The 10,860-nt window shown below is 37.8% G+C and overlaps 1 protein-coding gene across 1 annotated transcript; it reads right to left on the bottom strand.

Moving 5' to 3' along the window:
• Positions 1-2,839: 2,839 nt before the first annotated feature.
• On the bottom strand, positions 2,840-10,614 carry LOC104314244 (collagenase 3). Its single transcript, XM_009913624.2, has 10 exons — positions 10,441-10,614; positions 10,099-10,340; positions 8,805-8,953; positions 8,587-8,712; positions 7,550-7,711; positions 6,824-6,941; positions 6,079-6,212; positions 5,566-5,725; positions 4,703-4,806; positions 2,840-4,074 (listed from the first exon to the last, which is right to left on the bottom strand). The coding sequence occupies exons 1-10, from the start codon at positions 10,561-10,563 to the stop codon at positions 3,974-3,976; spliced, it is 1,419 nt and encodes a 472-aa protein (XP_009911926.1). The 5' UTR covers positions 10,564-10,614; the 3' UTR covers positions 2,840-3,973.
• Between the last annotated feature and the right edge of the window lie 246 nt (positions 10,615-10,860).

The raw sequence follows: 10,860 nt of genomic DNA, 5'->3' as shown, positions 1-10,860 counted from the left end.
AAGTCTCAAAAGTATTTTCAGGATAGGAAAGTCAATTTCTGCCAAGCTCAAAATGCTCAGTAGTCTTACTGATCTGGGCAGTATTAGGAATTCAAAGATGAAGACCATATCCCTCATCTGCAAAATACTCACAAGCTTGGAAATACTAGCTCAGAATGAACTGTGAAAGGCTTAGAAATTGTCCTTAGTTCTTCCAAGCAGATGTGATCATATGCTTGATATTTCAGACACTTTTGATTATATTTGTACTGTTTTACTTGGGTTCTTTGCAGCTGACGTTTTTCTCTGCTTTTGCCTTATTTCTATATTCTGCAGTGTTGTTTTTTCAGGAATCAAGTTGTATCCTGAAAGGCTCTCATGTTCCCGAGGAGTTGGAATATGTCTATGTATGTGTGTGTGTATAATTTTCCAATGAATGAAGTGAAACTAAGGGATTGCATTATTCCTAGGACTATCCACGGAGTATATTGTTTTAAGTGTATTGCACTGATGTTGAGAAAAGGGCTATCAATAGACTCAAAAATTAGTGGCCCTGACAGTGAACATATCTAGAAGAAGTTTCCTAAACATTTTAATATCCTAACTTGTTCCTCAGAGAGTCACACTTCAGAAGAATGTAGTCATTAAATTCTACTTATTAGTGTTGGGGTTTTTATATCTTCATCAAATGCAAGAATTTTCTATAATTGGCTGCAGCTTCCTTACCCATCATATCATTTTTGGTTCTGTGCAGATCCTCTAAGGAGCAAAGCTGTCACTGCCATCTAGTGTCCTCAGAGCAGGTTTCTGAAGATTATGCTGAGAAAAAAAGCATTTTCATGATAAGATTGAATTTCTTCTCCAGTTTCTCAGTTACTAGTAAATCTCATGTAGCTCACAGTACCTCTTACAGTGTTTGTTGCCTTTCCAATGTATTAATGAATTTAGAGGACAGGTGTCTAATTTCTCACTTTGGAAAGTTTAAATGATGTTTGCTCACTTCTTTCTCTCTTGGAATATGTATTTGCATCTTCTAAGTCCTACTTGTTCAGGATCATGTAACCAGCACAGAAACTAGTCCCAAGGACCATCTGACAGATTCCTTTTCCTGTCTTAGCTTTTCTCCTTCTCCAAATGATCATTCTTAGTAGAGATTAAAATGGATATAAAAGACATATTCATTAACAACAATTCATGTATTATTAGGTGGATTTGCGTAGTTCCACATAAAAACTAGCAATCTGGTGGGAAGTTATTAGTTCTCCTTATATTACATCGTGGGACACAGCTGTCTCAGCCTCTCATGGTCCTTTCCTCACTCATGACATCTCAGGGAAATCAGTCAGTTCAGTCTCTGTCCCAGGAAAAGCACTCATTTCTTTTCAATACTTGATGGTCTTGGGCAATATCCCACCTGGGTACCCACCAGGCGCTCATGCAATGTCATTCTCATGAGATGGCAGTGGGTCCCAGGGCACCGGTTCCTGTGGAGAGTTTTCCTTTCTGGCTGATGGCAGCATCAGGGCCCCTCTGGTTCTGACCTCAGCCTTCCACTTCCGCAGCACAAGCTTTTTGTTTTCCATTTTTTCTTAACGAAATGCCAGGAACTGACAGTCTGGTACTTTCCTCAGCTGAGGAAGAGCTAACCACAGACCAGCACACGTCTCTCACTGGGGATGCAGACGCATGAGCTTGGACTCATGCCGAAGGCTGCTTCCAGTCAGCCGAGCAGCAAACAGGAATCTGACTGTTTGGGCTGGGGAGCAGCTGGATATGATCATGCTGAAGCCTCTTGAAGATCCAGCTTCCTAGGCAGTACCTTTTTCCCCTGCCAAATGTTCAATATTAACAGAAATTTGTGTAGATATGAAAGATATTCATTGACATTTCCTTGCATCCCTGTCCACCTTTGCATTCCCTGCTCCAGTGAAGCTCAGGTCAGATCTCTGAAATTCAGAGCACTTAGACTCAACGACTAGCCTTTATGGGAGAGTCTAGTATTTTCACACAATTTTCCACCAAGTCTTTATGCTGAGAATAATGAGGACTAGGGTTATATGTCCAGACCCTTATTTCACTGCAGAGTAATTAAGCTAAACTGCAGCCTAATATCAAGCATTATTTTTTCAGGCACACCATGTCTGTCAAAAATTATTTCTATATATAAATGAACCAACTCCTGTTTATTAGGCATAGAGAATTGCACTAAGTTTTTCCCTAACAGTTTTATCAATCTTATATCATATAACAGAACTTTGATTTTAGTCCACTTTAAGTTTTTCCATTTGTAAAGGGTTTTTTTCAGCTCTATTTCCTTGCATTTCTTTTAAGCATATTAAGGTCTGGAATTCATTAATTCACAGTTTTACAGTCTGAAGAGACCACTAAATCTGTTAGGTTACCATGACTGACTGTGTATGTCACCTAAATTACAGAATTAAACTCATCTAGCCCATTGGTGGGTAAGCCTGGCAATTTATGCCTATTTAAAGGTATTCATTGTTGATGGGCTTTGCTTGGCAAGCCTGGCTGATTGACTGACTTACAGGTTGGTTTTGAGCAGGCAGAAGAGGACAGTGTAGTTTCAATTAGTTATTAATGTTAAGCACTCAAATTAATGTGGAACTGAATTTCACAGTATTTCTTAATAATTTCTCATACTTTCTCTAATGATAAGGAATAATTCCAACTTAGTTCTTATTCTGCAGATTTGAAGGGTCTTTCCTTTTTTCCTCTCTTTCTGTTTTTCTCTCCTCCTCTCTTTCCTATAAAATTCATTTTCTCAGAGGGAAAAAAAAGCAAAACAGATTTTTAAATAGAGATGAAAATTTTAATGAATAAAATGCACAGGTTCCTGATTTCTTTTATGCAATAGCTCTGTCTTGCTTTTATGACATGCAGTGTAAGAAATTTTAACATAAGAAATTTCAAATGTCATTTTATTCCACCAGTTTATTTAATATTATCTTTTTAAACTGAAAAACAACCATAGTCCCACCTCATTTGCATTGATTTAAAAAAAAAAAAAACAACCCAAAACTTACATGGTACTGAAACAATTGATATAGATATTAAAAGAGTGACCAACATAAAAAAAGGTATTCTGTTGAATATTTTGATTTGGATGTTCAGGTTCTCTGCTTGCACAGCTAGGCATAACCTCTATAAATGTCACTTGAACTACTTCAGTTTACACCAGCTGAAAACATGGGCTTTGTTACCAGATGTTGCTTCATTCAAGGTTTCAACCTGCATGATTCTCTTGTTGCTACTTCCTTCTGGTTTCCCCAGTTTCATACAGGCTGATGATTTCTGCAGGGAATACTCTTCCCTTTTCCTGCTTTTCTGTCTGCTTCAGAATGACACCTCACTGCTTCTATACCTTTTGCTTGTTCCAAAGATGGCATGGGCATCCGTTTCCAGGGGGACCTTCCCATTCAAATGGGGATACATTCAAATACCTTTGAATTCTCTAACTTCAGTGTTGCAGCCTGGTGTTATCCTGCTCAGGGAGTCACCATGCAATCCTGACTCATTCGTTACACATCTGAATTCCCAGTATGTTAACAGGTATTTCACAAAGAGATGAAGGGTTAGTTTAAAAATATAACACTCCTGGGTTTATCAGGTCTATTTCTTGGGACATGCTAGGAGATCCTTGAAAGATGCTAGACATACTCAGATTACTAGGAATTAATAGTGCTCATGATCATGTAGGATGTATGCAGCATCTCACTTTAATACTAGACAAACTTTAAATGGTGTAATGCCCCTTGAAATGCTAATAATTCCTTTTCTTCTTTCCTATTAAGTTAATTCAGTTCCAGACTGACATGCAGCTATATCGTTCCATATATACAGTATACATTTGGTGGTAGGTAGCCAGTGCTTGTTCACAGAACCTTGCTGTCCTCTAATAAATCTATATGCCCATATTATTATTTCCATGTACTACAAGCTGCTCTGCAGCCTATGACATGGCACTCAGCTGTAATTAGCACCAAAATATAGAGTTAGTATGCAGGACACGGACAATTCTTTTGCTCCAGATGCTGTACTCAAACTGCAGTGGTCCATTGAAGAAGTAGAGATAACCTAAGGAAAAGCAAAGTTAAAATTAATTAACCCTGAGAAAACTGTGTTGTCACATTAAAATTATCCTTCAAATGAAAATTATCCTATTTGTTTTCATTTTTTTAATAACTCTTTTAAATGCAATATTTAAGTATTTAGAATGCTGAGCTAAATTTTGAAAGGTCCTTATTCCATTTGCCAGACCTGGATTGGTGTTTTAAAATAACTGATATTTTAATCTAGTGTCAAGCTCTGCATTTTATTACTATATAGCACTTGCTTAGGAAAATACAGGGTTCACCTGTTAATATTTAAGACTCTGACTTGGAAACACTCCTTGAAGAGTTGGATAGAAATGGGCTCCATTTGAAGGAACGGACACATTATAATACTTCTAGATTAAGCATATCACATTAGGTTCCCTAAGCAAGGAGGCAGGTCTTTTTAGGCTCCTCAGATATGTATGGACATAGTTTATAAGGGCACCTAGGCCAGAGGGTAATTTAGATCAGAAAGCTGATTCAGTTGAGAACCGAAGTGTTGATGTGAAAAAAATCAAAATTACAAATGGCAGAATTTCCCACAGGACATTAATCTCAAGTTTCAATGACAGCTAATTGTAATACAGTTTCATTATCAGATTATGTACCATTTCTTTCATAGACTGCATCCACTCTATCACCAATTCCTGCGAATTCTTCCTCTATCAGCCTGGGGTAGCCTGCTTCCATAACCTCCGCCTCTTCATCATAACTACAATAAACACAAACGAAAATAAAAATTCAGAGGATTTAAACTGCCTGGGAGTTTGGTCTGTGCCCTTTACATGCTTTGAAGTTACACATCAGAAGTAGCCAACAGCCTTTAGGTACTTTATGTCTAGTGCAATAATGAAACTCAGGGCAATAACCAGGGCACTCTTCTACCAGAAGCACAAGCTCAAAAACCGCAAAACTAATAAAGCTACATTTTCAGAACTGATCTATAAGGTACTTATTATATGGAGATTATTGTACCTGAATGTATTGGGACTACTAGCCTATCCTGAGGTTGCTTGGCACAGAGATACTGCAAAGGGATGGTAAAGTTTTAATTATGCATCAGACCTGGCTGAAGTCCCAATCATGGACAACAAAAAACAGCCATCCTAGGGTGGGATAGATTTCTTACTCTCTCAGCACTGGTACCATTTGGTGTCACACAAGCAACTCAAGGAAGCAAGGTGGGAATTTTGTCTAGGAGACATGACCATATTACAAACTCTTATGGATTAGGGCACTTTATTATCCTCTCCTTTCTTTCACTCTTTCAGCTTTTAAAGGCTGTGCCCATATGTTTATAAAAATCTTGCATACACCTTTATGACATACTACACACAGCTGTAGCACCAATGAAAACCACAGACTGGAAACGTGAGCCACACTCAAGTGCCTGGTTTGAAACAACCTGCTGATCTTTTGATACTTCTGGGCAGGTTATGACTAGAGACACACCAATCTGTCTCCAGCTTACCTCCAGTACTTATTTCCAGTAAAAAAGAGAGTCTTGCCAGTGTCTTTAATATGGACAGCTGCATCTATTCTTTTCATTTCTTTCGGGAACCCCATTTCATATATCTTTTTAGGAAAGTCTTCAACTATGTCATAGCCATTCAAAGCCCAGACTTTCTTTCCTAAAAATAAGAACAAAGTATGCATGAGTCTTTTTTAAAGGCTTAGCTTTGAAAGCAGAATAAAATGAGGATGCCATGTTTCCTGTTTTCATACAACTAACATTCTTAGGTCACATACACAGCAGTTATTAAACTATTTATGCTAGCTATGTCCCTAGGCATCTGAGCTTAATTGTACATCTCCTAATTCACTGACAATTGTATAGATTTGCATGGGGTGAAACCAACAGAGGGTGGGGAGTTTAAGCAAGGAAGGTAGGATGTTTTGTTCTTCTACTGATTACCTTTACATCACTTACTGAGCTTGATTAAATATGTATATTTTTCTGCCAACACCAAAATTGAAAACTCACCCTTAAACACGAACACAAGATCTTTGATGGGGTTTTCATAAGCTGCATCTATTTTATTTGGAAGCTCTGGCCAAAAGGACTTAAGTAACACCAATTCTGCCTCAACCATCTGAGGGTGCAGTCGCCAGAAAAACCTAGTTCAGAAAAAGAAAATGTATTTTATGTTTCTTATCATACTACAGAATAGCAATATCTTTGATGTGCTATATTAAAAATTAGTTAATGGAGAGTTATTTTTTTTCATAACATAGAATTTTCAATACATAAAGCCCCTTGTAGACTTTTCCTTTCCTCATAGTCACCTAGCTGCAGACCATATCTGTCATTTCAAATAGTGATCATCTCAAACAACAACAAACTTGAATCTTTTTTCCATTCAGAATAAGAGAAACACTGCTGTCTCATGTAAGACTTCTGAATGTAGTACAACTTCATTCAAATAAATGTTAGTAGTTTTGTGCATGTTGAAGGAAGCTCTGTGAAATGAAAAATGTGTAAAAACAGTGTCAGTCTTCAGCCATACCATCTTCACTTCATATTACTGGGCAGTGAAGTCTGTAATTGTATTATAAATCCTGTCTAAAAAGATATATGATGTAGTTTCTTAGAGGCATCTATACTGATTTCTGATTTTTTAAATTTATGTTTACTCAAATCTTTAATAAAAAATTGAAATGGTGTTTTCGCTTGCTCAAATTTTATCCAGTACCCACTATACGTATATCGTATATAGCAGTCTCTTTACCTGTCCTTGAAGATCAGCATTTCTCCACGAAGTTCTGTTATTGCATCAAGAGATAAATCTGCATCACATTTCTCTGGTGTTTTGGGATGTTTTGGGTTGGGATCTTTGTCTCCAGCACCTGGAATCATTTAATATGATCTAAGTTTGACAACATTCATTTCTTTTCTGTGGATCATGTCATTGAATAGGACATGGAAGAGTTCCCAAACAGCATGATAAGTACAAGCATAATGGGCAAACCATTTGTACTGGAGAAAGTCTGTTCACTCTTTCTCTTCTTTAGCCAAATACATTCTGCAGTTCAGCTGTGCTGCAAAGATTTTAAATGGACTTGCTTTCTTTATCCCAAGTTTTGAAGGTCCTCCAAAAGTTTTGTTCTTTCCATGATGAAACATGAGTATTTCTGTTTCTCCCTTCAGACTCTGTTTTACCTTCTCTTTTGAGGCAGGCCAAAAACTGTCAAGACTCTGCCCCCCACTGCCCACCACCAAACGAGACTGAACAGTGACCAACCTCTGCAGTGTTACTTCCTTTTTTTTTTCTCTGAACTATTAGACCTAAGCATCTACTGTTCCTGAAGTCTGGTTGTCAAGAGTCCAGTGAATCGGTCTTAATCAGTCATGACTGTTGCTATTGAACATCTGCAGCTCTTTAGTAACTGTGCAGTGCATCTTTAACAGGTTATAATGATGTGGGAAATATATATTATATATTATACAGACTTACCATAGAGCTCTTGGATCCCTTGCACATCATCATCAGGAAGCACAAAACCAGTTTTTCCAGTGTATGTGTAAATTGGAAACATCAGGGCTCCAGGGTCTCTAGAGTGTTCAAGACCCAGTGAATGACCAAATTCATGGGCAGCAACAAGAAACAAGTTATAGCCTACAACAAACCACAGTGAAAGTAAATGTATAGCTCCTTGTATCACCAAAGTGGACTTGGACTAATCAACTAACCTTAACATTGTGCTTTAACACATGGGACAATAAAGGAGACAACTGGATAAAGGGAAACATTATGTATAATTGCTTGGCTTTTTCAAAATACCATGTGTTTTGTTTTAATAAGGGCCTAATCTATTGAGTATCTCATAGTTGGTGTTCAACCTAAATCTTATTTGACAATGTTTTTCTAAGTCTAGTCTAAATCTAAGATCTAGATTTCTTGAAATTTCTTAGTAATATTGGAAAGCTCTAGGGTGAAGTCTTTGCCTTACTGAAATCAAGAACATTTTTTGTCAGAAATTCACCTTCAGTAGAGAGTCCATATTGTTTTCAATATTGCAGAAATTAGCTTTAATGCCAGGAGGGTGAAATAACACAGTGCTGAAAAAAAATAGTGTTTTGTTCTGTTAAAGCTCTGTCCTGAATAGGAAGGTGAAGACTTTAAATGCAAGTAGACAATTTGCAGCTAAGTGAAGTATATGTGTTTTCTATAGGCTTCAGTAAGGTAATTCCCATCAGTCTGTGATCAGAACTAGCTGCCCTTGAGCTCAGTGAAAGGCCAAGATGACAAAATACCTTGTTGGTGGCATTTTTTTAATCACTTCACTTAGGAGGTGTATATCCTAAAATTTATGCTATGCATATGCTGTACTTGTATTTATGATTGGCAGTTAAACCCAGCTTCCTATGAGTGGACAGTGAGCATAATGATGAATGAAGAGTAAACAGGCAAACCAAACTGTTTATAGATATCAAACAGGACAAAATTGTCCATCTATCACCATTTCAAATAATCTCAGGAACTTCTGTTACCTCTGGAATCATCTGACCAAACTTCATCATCATCAAAATGGGCATCTCCTCCATAGTCTGGACCAGGGGGAAAAGCATGAGCCAGTAATCCAGAGGGTCCATCAAAGGGGTAAAAGTCACCATGTTCTATAAAACAACATTTAAAACAATTAAATCAACTATCCCATTTTATTGGCAGCAATATAACTATAAGGTAAAAATAACTGGTTCTCCGTTACCTTTAGTGCCAAAGGAGATCATGATATCAGCTACACCACTTCGTATTCTGGTGAAGTTAAGTGGTGTCACATCCGACCAAACTTTGAATGCTTTTTTGAAAGCTCTGTCTACTTCAGCACGCCTCAGATCTGAAGTGTAATTCATAATTCTATCAAACAGATTAATATCTCCAGTTAAATTGTGTGAATCGAAGAAAATGTGTAATACACTTTTATCTGACGGTACACCTCATTAAAATTTTTTGCTTTTTTCTTATGTTCTTATCTAAAAACAAAGAGCTTGGCAGCTGCATACAGTATTCAAAAAATAAAAATAACCATTTTCATTAAAATCATTCAGAGATGTCTGAAATAATCCAACAGCTTTCTGTAATTGGTTTTATATGCACCAGAAGATACAGAAAATGGCAGATATATTCTTTATTAAGTCAAATCATATCAGTAACTTCAAACTTTTTTTATGCCATATAAAATATCTCATAATTCTCACTTCCTGGAGGAGAAAAACATGATCCAAAGAGCTTTTTATAGGCTAGAATAATCCATATTAAAGTAATATTTATCACCAGATATTGAATAGAATTCAATGATTTCATATTTGGAATCTGCTAAAGAAACTCAGGTTACAGCTGGTCAAAACCCCCTGTTGACGACCTTGCGGTATTAAGGGAGAAGGAGCTACCATGTGACCTTTCAGCACCATAGCTTCCCAAGGTCAACTTTCTGAGGTCATGGTACAGAGATTTGTCTGACCAAGCACAGATATCTACATCTGGACTGTGAAAAGGAAGAGGGGCAAGGATCAATCCCTGCTCTCACAGCCACATTGAACAGACTGGTTTGCATCCATGCTTCTTTGTCCAGGACAAGACCTATGTGAAGCAGACACTAAACCAGGTCCAAAGCAGAGCTGAGTGACCTAGAGATTAAGCGCTGTGAAGATCAGTAGTGAGGTGCATGATCTTAGTCCCCACCCTTCTTTCATTTGGCACCATGGATGTGCCCAGGGTGTCTACATGGAGGCCAGATGAGGAGTTACCAGCTTACACCACACCAGCTTTCCTCCATGGCAAAGCGCAATGGAAAAAAATTGTATTTACTTCCTTGGGCTGTAAGGTGGGCTTGGGGGACCTTTCCAAAAGTGGCACTGTAAGGATTTTAAACTGCAACATGAGTTTTGTCTAACTCAAATGCATCCTTCTCCCATCAACCTCATATACTGGGCAACCCATTGGACAAGATACCTGGAAAGAAGGTAATAACAGTAAAAACATTCAAAATGCCATGCATTTACCTGTATGTCAAATTAGTTTTTGACCATTTGAGTTTTCTAGGGAAAAAGTTATATTCCCCCACATCTGGGACACCGCATCTTGGTTTCTGCATCAGCTCATATGTTTCTTCATCTAATTTGCCTGTCACCTCCAAGCCAAAAAAAGCTTGCATTTCTCGAAGTTTAGATGCCACTGAGTTGGCACTCTTCCTCATTATGCCAGCAGGATTCGGACGGAGATCATAGTGAGTCCTGAGATAGCGCTAAGAAGGGGAAAAGAAGTAATAAGCCTAGTTTCCAAACAGTTGTAACTACACTACTTACTATGTATAAAACATGCAAATGAATTATTTTATACAGTACCTCTGCAAACTGAAGGTCTTTCTCTGTGAATTCATGGCTATCTTCAAGGGGAATAGGGATTGTCAGGCAAAATGACAAACCCAACAAGAAAAAGAAGACAGCTGAAAGTCTTGATTGCATCATGTTGGATTTCTGAAGTCTGAAAATCTGATGTTTTAGGGAGCAGTTCACCTTTACTTTTATAGTCTCAACCCAGTGAGTCACCACTTAGGTACAAGTTAGAACTTCCTTGTCACTGAAAGTAAACATGCTTAGATGGCTACTTTTTCTCTCCTCCCCAACACTGTGGTTTAGGCATCTGTTGTCCCACTGAGGGCTCTGCAACCGTATCCTCATATAAACACGGTCTCTGAATATTTACATAGGTTGTGGGAAGAAATGGGCAGAAACAAACCACGCTTTTTGATTATTCTGCAGTAA

This window comes from Haliaeetus albicilla, chromosome 20 (genome assembly GCF_947461875.1).
Source record: "Haliaeetus albicilla chromosome 20, bHalAlb1.1, whole genome shotgun sequence".
Taxonomy (NCBI): Eukaryota; Metazoa; Chordata; class Aves; order Accipitriformes; family Accipitridae; genus Haliaeetus; species Haliaeetus albicilla.
The sequence above is the reverse complement of the archived record's forward strand: the minus strand, read 5'-3'. Positions and strand labels throughout refer to the sequence as shown.

Excerpts from the sequence above, each read along its gene's own strand:
- LOC104314244 (XM_009913624.2), bottom strand. The coding sequence starts at position 10,563 with ATGATGCAATCAAGACTTTCAGCTGTCTTCTTTTTCTTGTTGGGTTTG. Across the intron at positions 8,954-10,098 it reads AAAACTAATTTGACATACAG|AATTATGAATTACACTTCAG; the intron begins GTAAATGCATGG and ends TCTGTTTGATAG. Across the intron at positions 7,712-8,586 it reads TTGGTCAGATGATTCCAGAG|GCTATAACTTGTTTCTTGTT; the intron begins GTAACAGAAGTT and ends GGTTTGTTGTAG.